General features: G+C 42.3%; 1 protein-coding gene across 1 annotated transcript; it reads right to left on the bottom strand.

Moving 5' to 3' along the window:
- Positions 1-904: 904 nt before the first annotated feature.
- On the bottom strand, positions 905-21,861 carry LOC119489228. Its single transcript, XM_037771424.1, has 4 exons — positions 21,268-21,861; positions 2,050-2,112; positions 1,581-1,816; positions 905-1,384 (listed from the first exon to the last, which is right to left on the bottom strand). Exons 1-4 carry the CDS (start codon positions 21,347-21,349, stop codon positions 1,124-1,126), a joined length of 642 nt encoding a protein of 213 aa, XP_037627352.1. The 5' UTR covers positions 21,350-21,861; the 3' UTR covers positions 905-1,123.
- Positions 21,862-23,044: the final 1,183 nt, after the last annotated feature.

Here is a 23,044-nt window from a genome sequence, read left to right as displayed (position 1 = left end):
ACACTACATGTCAGTATTCACCCATTCACACACACATTCATACACTGATGGCAGAGGCTACTAAGGTGCCCATCAGGATTTAATCTAAATACTCATTCACACACCGATGGCTATGCCTCCGGGAGCAATTTGGGGTTAAGTGTCTTGCTCAAGGACACATCGACATGTGACCCGGAGCAGCCGGGGATCGAACCACCGACCTTCCGATTGGTGGACAATCTGCTCTACCCTCTGAGCCACAGCCGTTATCTAACAACTGCGCCCACAATTAGGTGTTAAAGGCAGGGTTGACGATGTTCTCCAGTATACACTATTTGTTCTATTGGTTGAAATGGTCTTTACACCCCGACAGCGATCCATTACTGCTGCGCTCTGAAAAAGGACCGGAAAAGAGCCGTCATCTGTAGCTGCTGTAATCCTGTAAAACGTCTGGGTTTAGACGGAGCTCCTGACGCCATGCTACTTTCAAATTATGCTAGCTTTCCAACATCGTCGACCCTATCTTTAACAGTGAAAGGTAAATCTATAATGATATACTAAGATGGCTCCAAATATGACATTTACTAAAGCTTGGAGTATTTGACATAGATGCCTCACCCATTCCTGATGTAAAAAGCCTTAAATGCTCCTGTATTGAAGGGGACATATCATGGAAAACTCACTTTTTCAGTGCTTGTCTACATATACTTGGGTATCTGGAGAACTTACCAACCCACAAACTGTGAAATAAGATGACCCAGTCAGTTTTTTATCAGAGGATGTGATTCAACAAGCCATTCAGATTTGGCTTCGCTTCCTATGTCACATGCAGGCTGTGGGTGAATACAGATATATTCAGACAGACAGTATGAAAAAATAAAGTGTTTTTTGAACATTAAAGCATGTAAACATGTTCTAGTGGAAACCCAAAAGTATGAAGTATGAACCTGAAAATGAGCCTGATATGTCCCCTTAAAAGGCTGCAATATTAAATGAAGCCACACCCTTGTTATTTCTCCTTTTTTCTTAAGGACCCCAGAGGAAGAGAGGGAACATTAGCCCTCCTCTTCATTTGTCTGCCGCCAGGAACACAGTCTCAAGATTTACAACACCTGAGGAATGTCTGAGAAAAGATCCGCCTTTATCAGGGCCATATTTCCAACTGTAACGCTTTAAAACACATTAATCTTCTTCCTCTAAGTGGAGTAAGCCACTTCCTCTGGACCCCAGGTGTCGGGGGCCAGATAAGGTTTCTGTAAAAGGAACGAGTCACTAGAAGGTAACCGGGCTCAGCTCTCTCCTCTTGTTTCAATGTGGTCTTACTCACACAGTCATCTGTTTTGATTGCAGCCTTGACAGCATCACTTTCTGGAATGCCCTCCTTCCCAACACACATCACTTTAGGCTGTGGAGTCAGAGAGACATTTAGTCAGGAGAAGACTGCACACTTTGCACACATGGTTGCAACAACAACATCAGTCATCCTCCGTTGTAAACACATCTTCCTTCAAAACAAAAGTGGTGTCTTTAACAGAAATATCTGTTCAAATGTTAAACAGCATAAAAACACATAGTCTTTATTGGAGTTAGATTTTACTCACCACCACTGTTCTAACAATGTGGGGGACCTCGTTGACAACGGGGGCAGCAGTGGCGCCTGTGGTGAATCCGTCCTGGATGTTATCAATTGGAATGTTTCCATTGGTTGTTGGTAACGGACTATCTCCAGGAGCAGCAGAAGCAGCAGGTTCGCCACCGACAGCAGCAGTGGCAGTAGCGCCTGCAGCTTGGGCAGCGGTGGCATCTGGAGCTGCAGCGGAGGCCGCAGCATCCGTCACTGAAGAACACAATCCAAAGACTATATTATTATACACAGGCACATACCGGGTGTGTCAGGATTTGTCACTTGTCATGTCACTATGGCATTATGGCTGCTCTTAGAAGAGGACATTGAGTGATATAATTTAAGAAAATCGGAACTGGCATAGTTTATCAAAAATTCCACTATAATTGCCAGGAGGACCTCGGTGCTAGTCTCAAGTCTCAATGCATGTTTATGAAGGATCCTACCTGCACTGTCGTCTGCAGCTGGAGCAGGCGCATCTGTTGGATCATCCTGACACATCACCTCATCTGCAAGGAAGGGAGAGCAAGAGACACAGAGAGAGAGATAGCAACTCAACACTTTGAATTTCTAAAGCTGCAGCCTCTTCCTGCTGCTGTTCAAGGCCTCTGAAAGGAGGCTGAGTACGCGTCATATCTTCAGGGTACAACACATGCTAAAATCTGGTCTGCCCTTCACGAAATTGAACCAATCGCAGCGCACGGCCACAGCTTCAGTTACACTACGCATATGTCATACCCCGAGAGCCATGTCCGCCCGTGTCCCAGCCTCCTTTCATAGGTCCACATACATCAACACACACAGCGCAGTCAGTGAACAGCTGATCAGAGAGGCCGCGGTGGAGACGAGCTGAAAACTATGCCCGTTGCTGTAAGTGCAATAAAACTTTGCAAGTGTAAAGCCAAGATATTACATTATTATTATATTAGTATTATTATACGTTATTACACCTGTTCAACAAGCATAAACACGATGAAGCGGTTAAACATGAAGGAAAGCGACGTTTCAATCTGCTCTGTCTGCTGTCTCTCATCCACCGCTGCTGTTTACACAAGCAGAGCACGTTAGCTCGGCGGCTAACAGCTAACTGTTAACACGTGGAAGTTATTTAGTTGAGTTGTGAATGACTTTAGTTCCTCTAGTAAGCCGTGTTTCAGTGTATGTGTCCGGGGAGTTTATTGTGAAGGGAGGAACGGAAGACGTGAAGCGGTGATGCGCTGCAGACTACGGAGGCTCCGTGGTATTCATTTATTATCTTCATGTATCTTACTGGTAAACTGGTAAACTTATCAGTTTACCAGTTTAACCCCCCCCCCCCAGCCCCAGCCCTAACATTACCAGCAGCAGTGAGTGACATCAGCAGAGGACAGGAGGAAGGACTGATACTGACTGGTGGAGGACAGAGGACAGGAGGACAGAGGACAGGAGGAAGAACTGATACTGACTGATGGAGGACAGAGGACAGGAGGAAGAACTGATACTGACTGATGGAGGACAGAGGACAGGAGGAAGGACTGTTACTGACTGATGGAGGACAGAGGACAGGAGGAAGGACTGTTAATGACTGATGGAGGACAGGACAGGAGGAAGGACTGTGACTGACTGATGGAGGACAGAGGACAGGAGGAAGAACTGATACTGACTGATGGAGGACAGAGGACAAGAGGAAGGACTGTTACTGACTTATGGATGACAGAGGACAGGAGGAAGGACTGATACTGACTGATGGAGGACAGAGGACAGCAGGACAGGAGGAAGGACTGTTACTGACTGATGGAGGACAGAGGACAGGAGGACAGAAGACAGGAGGAAGGACTGTTACTGACTGGTAGAGAACAGAGGACAGGAGGACAGAGGACAGGAGGAAGGACTGTTACTGACTGATGGAGGACAGGAGGACAGAGGACAGGAGGAAGAACTGATACCATAAAAAATGGAACTATAGGGCAAACAACAGCATTGATTTGAGTTTTGTGTCTTTTGAATAAAAGGCTGTTTATCATTCAAGTTTTGTTAAAATTTCTTTTTATAATATCGTATCGTATCGAGATCGTGAACCCAATATCGTGTATCATATCATGAGCTCAGTGAATCGTCACACCCCTATTGGCAGTTCTGGATTGCAGTGTACTCATGGATGTACAGAAGACTATCACTGGATTACTTTGATGCTGAAGAAAATGTAAAAACCTGAAGATTCTCAGGCAAGATCTGGAGTTATAAGGAGCATCTTTTTCTCTGAGCTCTAAGCACATTTTTGGATGTTTATCTGTGATGGACAACAAAGATAATGATATCCTTGGGAAATTTTAGTCAGCTTAACTCTAAAATATGTGTATCATATCTATGTGTTCTGATATTACTGAGTTATGACTTTGATAGGAAGTTTTCAAATTGTGACAATTGGGTGCTAAGGTTTTAAAATAACTTAATACCCTCCCTGAGCTGTCACAGCACGTACTTCAGCTCCAAGTGCTGGCCTTGTTGGTACGGGCCAAACTACAATAACTAACATCCCGTTGTTTTTAGAACGCCGAAAATCTGTTTCCCCTAACCTTAACCTGCACCCAACCTTATCCCTAACCCACACCAGGCGTCTTCTGAGGTGCTCAACCAAACCCCAACATTACCCTAACCCCAAACAATTATCTCTGCTATACCTAACCACGGTCGCATGAACGCGAGGATACAGGAGGCTGTAAAGGCGGACGAGTCGGCGTGATGACGTTTAGTAGTCTCATTTAGCCACCTGTTTGCAACTGCTTTTTTTATGACACACAAAGGCTTCAAAATTCAGCAGTATTTATTGATGTATTTTATATCGTAGAACAAAACATTAAAATCTCTAAAGCTTGTGTTAACCACAGACCTTATTTCAGGCATCTAACTAAAAACCCATTGACTTCCAGATGACGGAACCGGAAGTGCTAAAATGCTAACTCACTTCCGGGTTTTAGGACTCATTCCTGTAGCACTCTATATCTTTGCCTCATGTCTTCTCAGCCACTCCCACAAAGTTTGAAAACCTCTGTTGCAGTGAATACACTTTTACTATAGAGGTTTAATATGGAAGTTCTAGTTCTCTAGATCATCATTATATCTCATTTTTGTGACTGTTCTGATGTAAAGCTTTATGGTATCTTGGAATAAAATTCATAAAGCACATGCTCAGCGGCATGTTTGTGTGAATGAGGTCAATGGGGGTTGAATGAGGGTTGGTTTGAACAGCTTGGCCTGGTGAGGTTTGCCTCATGCCCGACCCGAAGTTGCCAAACCAATCTGGCATGTGTTTTCAGGGGCTCTAACTAATTAGTAGTCACATGTGGGCCAATTTTCACTGTCTGCGGCCTGTGCAAATAAACGGCTCAGTCAGAAGGTCATGACCTCCTGACTACACGTCCATCCTCTGGGAGAGATCCTGTTTCTGTAATAATCTTGGGATTAAGTTGGGTGGTGCTAAAACCTTTCTGACATAGGAAGGTTAAGAAAAGTAAGAAAGCATTTCCCAAGTTCATGTGAGGTTTTTTGGGGTAATTGAATGAATGGCTTCCCTAGGTTTAAATTACCTTTCGAAGTCTAAAGTCAGAATAATATTATGACGAGTAAATATCTAAGCAATATGTTGATTTATATGTAGAGACAACTGCAAACTCTCTCTTTTGAACTATCTGTTGACAGCCATCTAGATAATGTTAAGGAAAAGTGATGTGTTTAAGCCAAATCAAGGATCATGCTGTCAATCAAAAAGAGAGCTAACAAGGAAACTACTTTCTGGTATAAATCAGAGGCTAACACAACATCCTTTCTAAACACTCCCCTCTGCATGGAGGAAACCAATGTAGTGTCTGTAAACAGTTTAAAATCCAACCAGAAACTACCCTGCAATCAGAGAAACATTTGGTGCACCACTACCAGTATTTAGTTAATCAACATGTTTGGTTTTGTGTGTGTTTGGGATCCTATAAACATGACTGACTTTAACACACTCTGGATGAAGTTCTAAATTTGTTGTGGGAAGTTAGAAGATTAGTACCCCCAAACAAAAGGTAGTGTTGCATCATTTCTTTCGCAGCTGGCAAGTGGCCACCATGATAGTATGTGTACAGCACCTCCAGCACTGAGAAATGAAGCCAACGTGGAAGTGTCAACAACTGCAGTTCTTCGAATGGCCACTTGAGGCTGGCTCCAAAAACGACTCGATCCCCACAGACCACCATGTTAAAATGACCGACTTCACAACTGAAATAAACATGTTCATACCCTGGTACAAAAATCGTTTTTAGTCTCTATAGCTAATTTCCCCATTCATGACAACTGCACAGGGGGGTGAATTTTTATATAACTCACCCATTTAAATACAGGTGGGTGCCGTACCAGGTCGCTAGCTGCTAGCTGCTCCAGTGGGCAACCTCCAGATCTGAGAAATGAAGCCTTAAACTGTCATTCTTTCTAACAGCCAGCAGGGGGCGACTCCTCTGGTTGCAAAAAGAAGTCTGATTGTATAGAAGTCTCTGAGAAAATGATCCTACTTCTCTCTTGATTTATTACCTCAGTAAACATTGTAAACATGAGTTTATGGTCTCAATCGCTAGTTTCAAGTCTTCTTCAATACAGCATGATGTTCATTTAGTAAATTATGGTCCCATTTAGAGTCAGATAGACCATAAAGCAGGGGATGCTTTAGGGCGGGGCTACCTTGTGATTGACAGATCGCTACCACGGCGTTGTCCTGTCTGGGAGTTGTCCATGTTTTCGTCTTACAACTTTAACCCTTTCACAGTGTGTTTTCAGTTCATGAAAGTTAATTGTAACATTTTTGGTCCCAAAAATGTCTTATTCAGCATTTAGTTGTACTTAGCTCCACCCTCTCGTGACACTTCTGGTTGCAAAAAAACAAGATGGCAACGGCCAAAAACCAAGATGGCGCCGCCAAAAACCAAGATGGCGACGGCCAAAATGCCGAACTTGAGGCTTCAGAACAGCAGTCCACAAACCGATGAGTGACGTCACGGTGACTACGTCCACTTCTTATACACAGTCTATGGTCAATCCCCATCCCCCCATGTTAAAATGCCCAACTTTACAGCAGAAATAAACATGTTTACAGCCTGGTACAAAAACGGTTTTGGTCTCTATAGTTTATTACCTAGTTAATGAAAACTGTACGGTTGGTGAATTTCTATATAACTCACCCGTTTAAATTATACTAATGCTTAAAGTTATCCATAATTGAGGGTGTGGCCGCTTTGAGTGACAGGTGGGTGCCGTACCAGGTCGCTAGCTGCCAGCTATCTGTTCTGCTGCGTCACCCGGGTCCGCCTCAGCTCAACCAGTGATCCACCTCAGCCCTCACTGATGGCAACGGCTGGATCCACCCACTGTGAGCTTCACAACCTTCAGAACCCTACAGTATGGGTGACGTCACGGAGACTACGTCCATATTTTATACAGTCTGTGTTCCTTCCTGTAGTCAATTTTATCTCAACAGTGGCGTCAGCTAGCTGAACATTGTCCAAAGCTGGTCATGTGCTGCATTTAAACTGGTGTAAGTGGACATAAATGTTTAACTAATGTCTAACTGTGCTATTGGGGCCTTCAGCTAACTGCCTTCAGCTTGAGCTGCCATGTTGAAAAGAGCAATAATGTTGGACAAAAATGCATTGCATTGAATTAACCTAGTACCTCAGTTTATGCCTCATAAAGATTTTCTTTGGACAAATAATATGTATGGAATGTTTTTAAAGCACTTCACAGTCTTACCAGTTAAGTATTAAGAGTTGGCTGGAATACGCATGATTAAACACACATCACATGCACACATTTTGCACACATATAGATATATAAAGCACATAAACCCTCGTGATGCGCATGGAAAGACACAAACATACACTCCAACCTACTCCCTTTATACATGCTGAAACTCTGTGCACTATGTCAGCAACACTCCCCCATTGTGGACACATCAGGCAGCTGTGTGAGAAATCTCACTGTGTTTCCAGCCAGGCCCCTCAGCATCAACATGAAACCTTTAGGACCGTCCAGCCTCAACACAAACACAGGGAAACATACATAACACTCCTACTCCATAAACACAACCTTGGTGTCTCTCCAGAGAGTTTTTAATGGGCTCAGAGAGCATAAGGCCGAGGCTGCAGACTATGTAACCTCTGGGCTCAATTCTGATCTTCACTACCGGGCTATATCAAGTGGATTTCCTGCCCTGGCTGTCCTCCTTGAAGCTTTCAGTCTGGGTGTTCCAGTCTTTGACGTGGTGTGTGGTGTGCAGCCATGCCAGATGTAAGGAACTAAATCATAGGTTAAAGAGAGGATATGATATGGGCCAGTGCTGCTGAGTGACAGTTCAAATACTGCATTTTCTTTGCCTGTTGGACAAATCAACAACAATTATAAGGCAGCACAAAGGCAGAACTTTCAATGACAAATGTAATTTGGTGGATTGAAATGCCTTGCAGCACCATGCCTGCTGACATATTTAGCACACGAAGCCTCAGGCGAGTTATTGGCTCTGTCTATGAAGATTTACAAGACCACAACCGTTATTGTTGACATGCTGCTGGAATGTGCTGCAGCTAACGAGTTACTGGTCTGTAGGCTGACCCAGCTGTACTCCACTTTTAACACCAAGGGAATGCAAGCAGCTCCTAAACTCAGTTAAACATATTAGATATCAGGTGTTATAAATAAGCAAGTCTAATCCCTTGGAAGATTGTCAAGAATTTCACAACTGACTGTCGTGGATTATATATGGAGAAATGGATTAAGAAATGTCATTACTAGGGTTCGAATTACCTGAGGGATCAGGGGGGGATTAAAATACAACAGGTCGGCGGGTGTCGAAACATGTATATATTATAGTACACATATACAGTATATTACAATACATTTCTCATAGTCATGCCTGGAAGAATCTTGTAATACGATTCCAGACACCCCTAAAGTAGACCATACCATTTTATAACCTTGACGTTAGTTGAATGTCTCGACTGCCTGCCTGAGGTGCAGCAGCTCGTGGCCTTCTATGCTCGCGTGCTTCGTGAAAGCCAGTGGAGACGTAGGCAGGTAGCTAGCTGCTATCTAGACAGTTTAAAGGGATAGTTCAGGCGTTTTGAAGTGGGGTTGTATGAGGTACTTATCAATAGTAGTTGTATTACTTACAGTAGAAGACGGTCGGGTGCACCCAGCATCGAGAAACAGACAGGAGCACCAGCACTGTAGCAAAGCAATACAATGCCGTGAATGGTGCTGGCAAAAAAAAATATTTTAGCCACCTAAAAAAAAGGCTCACATAAAGAAATTGATATCTTTTTAAGTGTATGCTATATTTAGAATGTTTTCTGACACCGATCTGAACTGAAGGTGCAACGTATCTATACCGTTCTTGTCATCAGGGCCTGCTGGCTCTGGAAAGAGCATAGATAAGTTTCACTTTCAGTTCAGTTTTCCATCGAAAAGGAGAAGGAAAGGGCTGTCTGACGGCAAGATAAAGCAGTGAAAATATTCTAAATATAGCGTACACTTAAACGAATATATATATTTTTTAGGTGAGCCTTTCTTTTAGGTGGCTAAAATACGTTTGTCAGCCGGCCCCGTCCAGAGCACTGTGTTGCTTTTCTCCGGTGTTGGTACTCCTGTCTGAATCTCCAAGCTGGGGGCGTGTCGACTGTCATCTACTGTAGGTAATACACTGACTATGGATAAGTACCTCATACAACCCCACTTCAAAACACCTGAACTATCCCTTTAATACACTTTGCTTTCTTACCTTCAGAGTTTCTGAATTAGATTGTGCCAAGTGTCTACACTGTAATGGATTTAACTCATCATCATCTACAGACTGTAGACATTACATTACAAGATACTGTAGGATTGTAAGAATTAATTTCACTGAAGCACGTGCCTCATGGGACACCGGATGTTCGCCCAGGAGACCTGTGTCCGTGTCCTGCGTGAAACCGCAAGTCAACATTGATTTATTTGTCACGTAACTTAAATTACGTCACTTACGGAATTAGTTTGACCCAAAACACGATCTTTTCCTAAACCTAACTACGTAGTTTTATTGCCTAAACCTATCCTACCTAAAGTTGGTTCCTGTAAACAGGATGTTTATTTTGAAAAGACTGGAGCGGAAATTGACAAGTACGTCACGTTTTGCTGGACTTTCGTAGGAAAACGCACAAAAAATTAGGAATAACTTTTTCGTACGATATCATACAAAACGTTGTATGAGGATATGATGCCAGAAAAACTAAATTACACCATTTAAAATTGTCACTGTATAACTTGCACTCTGGTCATTACTGAACTGACATTACGGTATTTGAACATCATCATGTACAGCTTGAATTCCAGGATCTAGTCCACATTAAAAATCAATCATATTTACAAGGCTGAGTGCTGAGATAGACACAAACACATAAAAATGCTCCGTAACACTAGAAGTGCTGGTTGGACGGATGCATGCATGAGGGACAGTGGTGAGATAAGTGCAGACGGGAGTGTTCCAGGGTTAAGCTCTGTGTCAGGTGGTGAACCATAGATTTATTTCCAAGACATTCAGGCAATAGAGGACTCAGGGGTGAGCAGGGAAGAGAGATGATAAGGTGGAGGGGGAGACTGTGTCTCATCATCACTCTATATAATGTAGTTGTTTTTGAAAGCCAGATCCTACATTTCTTTTTTAAACATTTGGTTCTGTTTCCTGCCAGACAACTTCCTTTCAACCCTCCTCCTCACTGGGGAAAAGCCTTCCAACTTCTCCAGGCATACCCACACAAGTTCACCAACACACACCTACGATCACAAAGCTGGAGAACATAGAGCGCAGAACTTTATCTGGAGGGAGTGTAGACATCAGTCTAAAATGCTGATACTGCTGCTACTTTGACTTTGGATGTTTGCTGATCCTAGTGTGTTCAGTTTGAAATCTAGTTTCAGGTCCAATCCTGCAGCATCCTGCACTGACTCCTCTCTACTGCTCAGTAGTTGCTTTCTTTTCTGTTAAAGCCCATGGAGAACTGCTGTTTGCTTTGGGATAAAAAGACAAAAACAAAAGCTCTTACATGATTTACGATTGTCTGATTGGACTTGTTTTTAATGTTGCTCTGGGATCTCAGCAATTACTGTGGTGAGTACAGCGTTATCATACCTGACATACAGCTACAAAAATCAAACCCAGGCTTTTCTTCCCAGTTTGGCACCGTCTCCCCTCTTACAAGGATTTTTAGCATCAGGTTTGAGCACCTCTTTTTGTCTTTGGACCCTGCAGTGATGTAGTTTATTAAGATCAGTGAGCTCCCCTTCAGCTGGAACAGAGGCATCAGCACGCTGAATGAGTGGATTGTTAACTGCACACAATGCTCTGCCTGTCTTTATCACTCTCCGCTAACTTTCAGTTACAAGCAGCTGCAGCCAAACAAATTGCCTTATTTTTATAAAAAGGTCACTATATCCTGACAGTAGTGCATGAGACAGGTAATCTGAAAAAAAAATCATGTGCCTCTGTGTCCTCCGGTGTGACCTGGCAGCCATGTTGAGATCAGTTGAGGAAATACCTAGCACCACCCACCAGCCGGAGTAAACTTTCTCATTTTACAGCTAAACAGTACACTACAAGATGTTTCTGAAAACATCTGAGGAGAGAAATAGTCATCACAGTAACAAAATATTGATTCATATTTGATCTGCCTAGTTTGACCGTTTGATCGGAATTCACGAGTGATTGACAGCTGCCTCCATTGAATGAACAGCCAATAGGAACGCTCTCTTTCTGAAATGACCTGTGATTGGTCAAAGTCTCCCATCACGGGCTAGATGTTCTAAAGCCTGAAAACAGAGCCATGAGGAGGAGCAGAAGTCTAGTTTTCTCTCAGAACAATTGAATTACAATATGCTGAAAGGTTATAATGGAATTTTGCCCAATGATGCCAAAAATATTCTGCCTACTGCAGGTTTAGGATAGAGGTTAAGTTCATTTTGGTTAGTGCTATCTGGTCCTATATTCAGTCACTCACCATGTCTCCGCCTCACTCATCTGTCACAGCCTTTCCCATTCTCTCCCTGCCATTGTGACTGCCAGCTTTTACCCTTCCTGCGCTCAGATTTAGGGTGGGGAACACCGAGGGAAGTACAGCAGAAACAAACAAAGTCACACCTGATTAAAATGCGGGTGCAGTCAGTGTATGAGCAGGGGACAGCAGCTGCAGTGAGTCCCCTCAGGGAGCTGGTTCCCTCCCTGCATATGTGCTGTACTGTCAGAGAGCTGTGAAGTGTCTGACATCATGGGTAAGGGGAGTGGGGGAAGCTTCAGCTCTAAATCTTGCATTTGACCTCCACCCAGACCACAGAGACAACACCTTGGCTGTCATAAGGTGCCCCACCCTCCTCTCCTTACTTATCCATGTACTCTGCTTCCAGAAGAGCCGAAAATCTCCCCTCACTCCTTTCTTTTCATTCCCTACGAGTAGAAATGTCCCTTCAGCTTAGATCAGGAATTCTTTCAATCTCATAAATGCTCAAGGGAATTCTGGCACTAAGAAATGCTAAGGGAGGGACACCAAGATGGAGAAATGAGCCTTACACTAATTATTTGTATTATCGATTAATTGATCAGGTTTTTTTTCCAATTAATTTAGTCTATAAAATAACTAAAAAAATAATTAAGAAAACAAAATAAAAATAAAACAAAGGGTAATGTCTAAAGGTATTCACATTAAAATAAAAAAAGAAGAAGAAAAAGGAGCAAATCCTCTCATATAACAAATAACAAATAATACACTGTTCAAGTTCTCGGGCTGTACGAAAATTAAAAAGAGTACACCACTAAGTGTCCCCATGGAACCAAATACAGTCCACTTTACTACTACTTGCTACTCCAGTGACAATCAGGAAGAAAATATATCGCAGGAGTACACACCGCTTGGGCCCTTGAACGTGAAAACTATTTTTATTTCTGTACAGACGGGTTACAAAAGTTGACTTTTCCACCCCCCCCCCTCTATGGTGTCTTTAAACAAAACACAACATAGTTTTGAAAAAAAAAATTTGAAAAGGAATTAACAACAGGTTTGGAATGTTATCTATGCACATCCTAGGACAGGATGTGGCTGTCACAGCACACGGCGTACAGTGACCTCTACGAACTGCAGAGGTGAACATGCTGGGGGTTACAGATAACACTGGAATACAGAAACACGATAAATGATAACATGATAATTTACTCAAAATGTTACTCTAACCTAAAGGGACTGTGTGTAGCATTTTGAGGATCTATAGAGACAGAGTGCAATTAAATCCCACCAACACTGGAGGGGAAAACAATTCATGGCTCTCCACTGACTTTGTATTACATGAAGATGCCTCCTTGTCACTATCTTCTGCTAGCAAACAACAGAAAAATGCCCTAAAAGCTGCTGTGTGGTGGATGCACTACCAACAGGGTAAAGAACCCAGAACTACATTTTTATAAGCTGCCGAAAAAAACGGAGGATACAGGCAATAAGACGTGAAGCCATCAGCAGGAAGAATTGGATGACTGGGGGATCCTGATGCACAGTATGCCTAAGGTTACGTGTGCAGCAAGCATTTTGTCCAAAGTCAGTTTTAGGCTAACTATAGGCCTATTTCTGTAAGTTAAAGCTGAAGTAGGTGAGATTTGAGCAAATATGATTAAAAAAAGTTATTTTTATATCATGACAGTAGTACATGAAACAGGTAACCTGAAAAAAATCATGTGCCTCTGTGTCCTCCGGTGTCCTCCGGTGCTCCTAACGGCATCTGCAAGATTTTACATACCGCAGGAAAACAAGCAGTAAGAGCTGATCTGAGGTCTGCTGTCCAGCTGCCGTCTATGAGAGCCGGCTGTCAACCACTCACAAACTCCAACCAAACTGTTAATCTAGGCAGCGCTGATCAAATATGAGTTAATATTCTGTAACTGTAATGTCTGTTTCTCTCCTCATATGTTCTCAGAATCATCTTATAGTGTACTGTTTAGCTGTAAAATGAGAAAGTTTGTGGCGCAGAGTTTGTGTGGACTGTGGAATCTGGTGAAGGAACGCCAAATTCCGGTCACATGACCAGAGCACAGCCAATAGGAACGCTCTCTCTCTGAAATGACCTGTGATTGGTCAAAGTCTCCCGTCACAGGCTAGATTTTCTAAAGCCTGAAAACAGAGCCATGAGGAGGAGCAGAAGTCTAGTTTTCTCTCAGAACACTTTAATTACAATATGCTGAAAGGTTATTATGGAATTTTTACCCAATGATGCCAAAAATATACTGCCTACTTTAAGCTAAAGCGTTTTGACAGTATGCAACTTGTGTTGTATTTGAATGTGGATAAATCTGAAAGCTATGCAGTATTATGTTTGCAAGTGCCTTAGCTTACTACAGTAACTTGCTAACACATTGCTAACATTAGCACGCTAACAGCTAACTTGTCCCATCCCATAATCATTTTAGGTATCAACTGCACTCCATAGGGTGCAAACATAATTCTTTGACATGCTGAAATCTGATGTTTTTAGCTAGCTACAGGCATTTTGTTAGCGTTTCAGCCCATGTGTTGGCCTCGGTAGGCGTGGTTTTCATATTCACATGAAACTAAGAATCATGTTTTCGTTAGCTTAGATTGAGCCTTTCATATCTACATAGGGAGCGGGTCCTCTCCAAGGTGTCCGCCATGTTGCACCACCATGTTTGTACAGTAGCTTAGAACTGACAAACCAAACTCTGGCTCTAGTGAGAGCCTTTCACATTTTTACATTACCTGAAGGCCACCGTAGTTCCCCAACACGCTTGTGAAACTATGGTGATGTGAGCCGCAGAGTGCAAAACCGTGGTACCGCCATCCGCCATCTGACTTCCTTCCTTTGCTAGTTATGGTATGGATGGCATATGAGCAAGGAGAACGTTATTACCACGGTTTTGCACTCTGCGGCTCACATCACCATAGTTTCACAAGCGTGTTGGGGAACTACGGTGGCCCGCTCCCTATGTAGATTTGAGTGTGGCTCACGTTACTGCTGTCTTGGAAAGGGAAGATCCAGTTGGTTGCAATCTGCAACCACACCACTACATGTCGGCAAATCATACACACTATACCATCAAACATTCGTCTTTCCTTCATGTGCACTGATGCAGGGTTGGTAAAAACCCTCAAGAGTGACGAAAAGAAGAATGAAAAGGTAACCTTATGATTGATAGCAGCTACTGATCATTGTTTTTACTCAACCTCTAATTTACTCATTAAAATAGTTTCAGCGGTGCATTGAAACTTAAAACCTGTTTCCAAAACAGTCCGTCCATTTTTTGTTAGCGGATTAGAAACTGGAAACAGCAGCTGCTCTCTACTCTGTGTCAGAACCAGCACTGGGCTGCAGCAGCAGATGTCTGTGGACCGACTCCAGCTGCTGTTTTTACACGAGACTGTGTGTGGGGAGAGGTTGTAAAAAGATATCGAAACCTATAGCCCTAAACAATCTGGCTCTGATATGACTGAGTCTAAGGAGCCAAAGTGGGAGAGGAAGATTGAGAAATAATAGCCTTCCAGATATGGCTGCAGTTTTGTTTTAAGAAAGAAAAAAACACTGTTTATACACACACACATAAAAATTAATAAAGTCCAAACTCAGGACCTTCAGCAAAAGGGCACGGTCTTCTGTTTTCAATTAGGAAGTATAAAGCATGGCTTCAACAGCATACCTTTCACCGAACATTAATTACCAGGAGCAATTATTCTGGCAGTCAAAAGGCCTCAGCCAAAGCTCATTAAGTGCTTTTATTCTCAGAGGTAAACAATATACCCCTCGTCCATGAAGACTGGTTAGCCAACATACACTATGAGCTATACGTGCCCATTGCTTTTATTGGTGTTTGGCATGACATCACCATAACCTCGGATCAATCAGTGCAAGGAGGATCACTGAGCTGCTGCCAAAGTGTCTTCGGATTTGGAGCACCCCCCATGCCGCCGCAGCTTTAGGGTTAGGGTTAGGTTCAACCCCCCAGAACCCTAACCCTAACCCGAGCCCCGTAAACTGCAACACAGATCAGACATCACAATAGTTTTAATTTTCATAAATAACTGTATTATATGTTATTCTAATATAATGAAACAGTTGGTACCTGATATTGTTGGCTTAAAAGTGTCGTGTCAGTTTCACTACAATGAGAGTTACAGCGGTGAAAAGGGATTTCTTTCTTTCTTCATTCATTTGTTCGTTTGTTACTTCAATGCACCCCCCCCCCCCCCCCCCCCCCCCCCATCCCTCCTTTATGCTGGTAAAAACCAACAGCTGTAAAATTGCAGCAGGGTGCCAGGGGAACAAGAAACAATAAGCTCACCAGAACAGCAGTAATTGGAAAAGGAAGATGTGAACGCTAACGCAGCGTCTGCTTTTCATTAACATTGTTTTGTTAAATATTGTTGCTAGATGATCTACTTCTCCAAGTCGACTCCTTTTTCCTGGACGGTCGTTTAGTCGGCGGCGACAGTGGGTTTTGTTTTCTTATCATTAATATGTTTTCTTTGGAAAAGAGTTGGCTTCAAATGAGGATCATTTTAAAAAACGTCCTCCCCTTGTTATGGTGATTGTCTGACGGGAGCGAGCAGACGAGGTAACGGAGCGGACACTGGTGACAGGCGCTGTTTGTTCGAATATTTTAATGCTTTCAGCTGTAGCCTGGCCTGGCTCTCAAATCACTGAGGCAAATTGGCAGTTTGACAGAACACAGGCTCCAGGTTTAATTACTCTGCAAGCTCACGTGGCTCCTCAGCCATAACTTTGGGCCCAAGTGGACACACACACCCTAGCCTGACATAAGACCGCTATCTGCCAAGGCTTATATAAAAAAAGACCCACACCCTCTGGCAGATGACGTGAGTCGAACTTCGCCATCACGGCTCGGGATTGAAAGAATGCTGGTCAACAGCCGAAGGCCATGGGAAAGAGAGTGGCAATATTCTGCCCGTGTTTACGTTGGCAGGGCCAAGCTGCTGTCTGAGAAACAAAGTCTTGGACATTTCTGCACACTTACATATTCTCTAACAGAATCCAGCAGTCTGTGAGCTCTTGTGTCTCTTCTTCATTTGTATTCAATCAATTCAGTTCACGCCATCTTGAATGACTTGTCTCAGTGAAGGCCACTTAGTGCGTGTCACGCAAATCTACTAAGCATCGATGGCATGCATGCCAAATATGGAATCTCCCAACCACGAGTGAATATCGTGCTTTAATGTTCTAACAGTGCTTGTCACAGCTCATTCAGCTCGGCCCGAGGCCCCGACTTAGCAACAGAAACAGTCATTGTGGATGACAACCTGACACAATGTTTTTCCCCCCCTTCTCCACAGCGGATTTAAAGCTTGGGTTTTCCCCCAAAATCTTGAGAGAGCGACAGCTTATGGCATACTCCAAGAGGCGTTGAATGACATCATCCAACATTGCAGTCCGTGCCCATTTCGGCGCTACATATTTGCACGCCTGCATAACTACTGAATGACAGCCATGGGAAGTGGAGGCATGAACTAGATCTGTTTGCCGGAGAGTCGAGGTGATTGGCCTGTTATACATGACAAGGATGATTGACAAAGTTAAACTCATTCACTTATCAGGTGCATCAAAGTCTCTCATCCTGTCTCTCTTGCATCTCATCTTCCATCCACTCATCCTTTTTTACTCTGAATCAGTGTTTCTAGCCTAGAAATCTAAAATAAGATGTTTTCCAGCTGCACAACTGAGTTGAGAGTAGATAAACACAATTGGAATTAATTGCACTTTCTAGCTGCAGCCTGCAGTACAGTATGACCCGCCAGAGTAATTAATGGTTTGGAAAAGGGCAGAAACTTTCAAAAAAATAGTTGGCAGGTGATTGGATGAACCATCTGTCAATCAAACTCTTGCAGAAGCCAGTCGGGAGAAGAGCAAAACATTTTTCCCATCAATTGTCTCAAATCTCTAGAGCCGCCATTGTTGTTTCGCCTCTCTGTGTCGTCTCACACACCTAAACCAAGCCATAGCCGCAGTAGCTCTTCACAGGATGTCGATTGGTCCATGCTCTGGCTTGCCAGACACAAACGCATTACTTGAAGCCTGACAAGATTTTTGTGATTTGTGTTTTCAGCTGCCGTATAAGGTAAACAGTATGCCAGTACAACATATATTCTATCAGCCGATTAAACTGTTGTCAGGCTATTGAATAGGTTTTATCAGTAGCTATAAGCCCCATAGATGTGGGTCAATAGGGGGCTACTACACCCACTAGGTTTTATCATCTATTCACATAGTAGATCACCGAAAGAAGAACACAACAGTGACCTCCAGAGACCTTAATAATCACGACAGAGACCAGAGTTTGCATCCCGTGTGAAGCTAACGATGTGTAGTTGTCTTTGTGTTCGTAGTTATTTTAACCCAAAACATGATTTTTTCCCTGTGAAAAAAATAGTTTTTTGCCTAAACCTAAAGAAGTTGATGTTTTGTTGCCTAAACCCAATGAAGCCTTTTTCTTTGTGTTCAAAACGTAACGTTTCATTCAGTTTTACTTGTTAGAACGTGTTGTTTTTAAGTATTGCTTTCACTTTTGCTGCGTAGTATGCCCTTACTGACCCACATCTATGGTGCCACTGATAACGTCTATTTAATGGCCTGTTAACGGTCGAATCGGGTGATTCTGTCCAGCTAATATTTGTGATGCCACATTGTCTTTGACTCAGCACAATGCTTGAAAGTTTACTTTGTGTTCTCCATAAACAACATTACATACTATCTGAGTCCATAAACTTGGATGAATAATAAGGCCTTTGTGAAATGAAATGAAATCAAATTGTTTGCTGGTTTCCATGGTTCCAAAATATGAGACACAGAGAGAAAAGTTAATGGTCAGGCTCTACTTTGTTTTGTAGAAATACTACGAAGTTTTTAAGACTGACCAGGGATCAGCTGCCACACCCATTCGTCCTTCTGGGGCTAATGACACCGAATCTGATGTGTCATCGATTAAACCTCACGATACGCGATGATTCCATGCCGAGACACAACAAGACAGGAGACTTAACAAAGAGTCTTCTCTATGCAGATCAGGGCAGTCATAATGGAGCATGAAACATTAAAATGGCTTGTGTCTTTGTATGAATAATGACCCATATGCCACTGCAGCCACATAGTCCTATATTGTGAAAAGAGTCAACGAGGAGACAGATCGTCCATTGTGACTTGGCCACACAAGTATGCAGACACAGGACGGTAGAACTGGCAGGATGTAGATCATAGTAACAATAGCAGCAATAAACCATTGCAAGTATTTAAGCGAGCATTTTTTTGGAGCCGTATGTGACCATCATGCCTCTGAAAAATTCGCACCGCGTTGCCAGTTGGACACAAGTGTCAACAATGTAGCAGGTCTGTGAGATCGGAGGACTGCTGTTGGATGTGGTGAAGAGTTGAAGATGGGTCAGCAGTCTCGAGACAACACCCATGTGATATTCTTAAAGTAGAAAATAAGAAGCTGTCTGCTAACAGCTAAAACAGAGGCAGACGTTTGGGTAACACTTCATAATAACCATCATTTATAAATGGTAAATTGATGATTAATTAAACTTAGTTAATAGTTATTTCACTGTTAACAAATAAAAATAAGGTTTACTAATTACTAGTGAAGCTATAATTTCTCTTATTTTATCATTAGTTTGTGTAATATGAAATAATTCGTTAATACATTTTACATTGCATCATAGCTGATAAGAGACGATAACATTTACATTCTGATTACATTAGTAAACTATTTATTTAACCGTTTATTGTTGTACATATAGATTTTATATACTAAATTAAGTATTTGTTAATGATTACCAAATGATTTGTAAACCTTTCAGAAATCATTTGTAAAACATCTATAAACATTACGTATAGATGGTCCAGAAACCAATTATTAACTATTGACAAACTATTAACTATCTATCTAGATATTGTTTATATTGTTTATAGATGCTTTAAAAAGTATTTATTTATCATTTAACAAGGTATTATAAATACCAGTTGACACATGTATAATAGCCATTCAAATAATGTTTATAGATGGTTTACAAACCAATTATTAATCATTGACAAAGTATTAACTATCTATTTAAATAATGTTTATAGATGCTTTATTTATTAACCATTTAACAAGGTATTATAATCATCAGTTGCATATATTATAAAAGCCATCCAAATAATGATTGTAGATGATTTACAAACCTGTTATTAACCATCATCAAAGTCTTACAAATATAAATATGTAACATTTATAGATGTTTTACAAACACTTTCTGGTTTACAAATATTGCCGTTATCATTAACAATTACTTATATAAAGTATATACAATTTTATATTATGTGCAACAATAAACTGCTAAAATAACAAATTATAGCATTACTAATAATTAGTAAGCATTACTAAGTTTAATTAAATATCAATTTATGGTGGTTATATAAAGTGGTTATAATAAAATGTTATTAATGTTTGTGCTAATATAAGATCCTATTTCAAACAGTTAATCACGATCACTAAAAATCCTAATTATAAAGATAATAAGATAGTAGAATAGCTGTTTTTCAATCAATAACAGTAACAACAAAAAAAGCATGCTTGATTTGCTAGTTGTGCCTAAAAAACGTTGTCCCTGTATCTTCTTGCTGGGGTGTGCCCAGAGTAATTAGATTTCCATGTAAATCTAATTACCATCTGTTAAGCTACTGATGCAGACGGTATGCGGTGTGCCCTTTTTATTGCGCAAACTACAAGCATGTTCCGTCATCTCATGATCTTTTCCCTTTTAAAGTAGTTATTTACATCGGTCTGGAAACACTCGTCCCAGTCTACCCAAGGTCACCCCAAACATTCCCCGCCCCTGCGCCCATAGATGGGACCTGCACAAGTCGTTACGTTGAGCTGAACTAGTACTAGTCCTACTTTACAAGCTGCGAGGCAGCAACACCATCCAAGCCATACATCACCCTGCAATTAGCACCGGGGCCTCAGACTGATTTGGAGTGGACTGCCCAGTGAGTCCACACACACACACACACGCACACGCACACGCACACTTGCTGTTGGCAGATCTGCAGGGAACACAGTCATTTTTTTTGCTGCACGTCTTATGTGGTCACTTTGTGTAGCACACACGCAGCTCACATGAAATAACTCACTGGAGTCACAGTCAGCCATATGCAACAGATAAGACCAAACTGATCCTGTTTTTTAACATTAAAATACATGTGCACTGTGTTGTGTGCTTGGTTTTTTAATCCGTTCACACACATTCAAAACAGCTCCACCCAGATGCACTGCAGGATGTAAAGCATAATTATTCACAACTGCAACTTTCCACTACTGAGCAGACCCTTTGTGTCTGCAGCCACCCCGCCGCTAACCATGCCTCTTTGCATCTGCATGCAACCTCATGGCAGAACACATCAAAGCAAACCCCCCAACCAGCATGTAAAAAGCCACTGTTGATGCACACATACTGCATGACGTCAAACGGAATTTTGCCCACTATAAGGAACAGCAAAAAGTTAAATTCTACACATAATACACAAGAAGAGAGGGGAATATAGGAGTTGCAAAGGAATATAATCAATAACGGTAACGGAGTACTCACTGCTGAGTAATAGAGCGCAGAGCACCAGAACTCCAGCCATCCTCCTCCAGAGCCCATTCATTCTCCACATGGATGCAGTCATCCTTCTCTGGTCAGACTCGGCGCAGCCGGTGGGACTGTGTGAGAGTAAAAAAAGTGTGGTAAGTGATAATGAGTGAGCGTGTAAGGGCCGGGGGAGTTGGGAGTTTTTTCCTGTGAGGTCTAAGTGTCTAAGTAAGCGGGACAGTCCAGCAGGATAAAGCCTGGCTTGTGTTCTGTTGCTCTTTATATGGCCTCTCTCTCTCTCTCTGCTCTTTCCACACCCCTTTCTCTAACTGCCTGCTGTTAAGCCGTTTCCCCCAATGCAACAGTCCCTGGTCCCTGTGCGTGTGTGTGTGTGTGCACCAGGACCAGATGTTAGTGGGTGACATCCTGTTGAGCTTTATCTTTATTGAAGTTTTGTTTCCTGGTGAAAATGTTGGGGAAAAGTACGCTAGTGGTGAAACTGTTTCTGCAACGTAGTGACTGCGGTTGCACTTCAGGAAAGCCTCAGGTGATGCTTTAGTAGAAAGTAGATAAATACAAGCTGTTTTGTAGTGGTCTGTCTATGAAAATAAAGTACACTGGCTCAACACTTATGGACTCCTATGTGAACGTTAATTTGAAATATGTACAACAGGCTTCAGCTTGACTTAGACAGGATTTGTACAAAGGCGCTAAAGCAGCAGTAGGCAGAATACTTTTGGCATTATTGGGCATAAATTCCAAAAAAGCCTTTCAGCATATTGTAATTCAAGTGTTCTGAGAGAAAACTAGACTTCTGCTCCTCCTCATGGCTCTGTTTTCAGGCTTTAGAACATCTAGCCTTCGACGGGAGACTTTGGCCAATCACAGGTCATTTCAGAGAGAGAGTGTTCCTATTGGCTGTTCATTCAACGGAGGCAGCTGTCAATCACTTGCAGACTCCGATCGAACTAGGCAGCACTGATCAAATATAAATTGATATTCTGTTACTGTAATGCCCATTTCTCTCCTCAGATGTTTTCAGAAACACCCTGTAGTGAACTGTTTAGCTGTAAAATGAGAAAGTTTGCTCCGGCTGGTGGGCGGTGCTTGGTATTTCCTCAACTCATCTCAACATGGCCGGGTCTCAAACTTTCTCATTTTACAGCTAAACAGTACACTACAAGATGATTCTGAAAACATTTGAGGCGAGAAATAAATATTACAGTAACAGAATATTGATTCATATTTGATCAGCGCTGCCTAGTTTCACCATTTGATCAGAGTTTGCGAGTGATTGACAGCTGGTCAGAGACTCAAAACTCCGCTCGGCTCTGACTGGTTGTTTTCCTCCAGTCTGTGAAATCTTGCAGATGCCGTTAGCAGCACCAGAGGACACCGGAGGACACCGGAGGACACAGAGGAACAGGATTTTTTCAGATTATCTGTCTCATGCACTACTGTCAGGATATAGTGACCTTATTTTTAATCATATTTTCTCCAATTCTATCCACTGCAGTTTTAAAGAAGCTGAGTGTCCTTATTCTCATTCTTTTTTTTTGAAGATGCACTTGGTAAACAGGAAGCACTCCTCCCGCCGTCTACATGTTGTGTACATGGCTGAGACGCCTGTAAAAGCACATGGCGTCACACACAACGCTTGGCCCTTGATTTTTGTGCGTCCCTGGACAGATGACTAAGACGTTGAGTCATCCATTGAACCGCACAAGTACACACATACGAGCTTACATGTACTGTACACACGCTTTTCTTTTAAATGCTGTAATGCAAACGC

Source organism: Sebastes umbrosus, chromosome 6 (assembly GCF_015220745.1).
Source record: "Sebastes umbrosus isolate fSebUmb1 chromosome 6, fSebUmb1.pri, whole genome shotgun sequence".
Classification (NCBI taxonomy): domain Eukaryota; kingdom Metazoa; phylum Chordata; class Actinopteri; order Perciformes; family Sebastidae; genus Sebastes; species Sebastes umbrosus.
The sequence above is the reverse complement of the archived record's forward strand: the minus strand, read 5'-3'. Positions and strand labels throughout refer to the sequence as shown.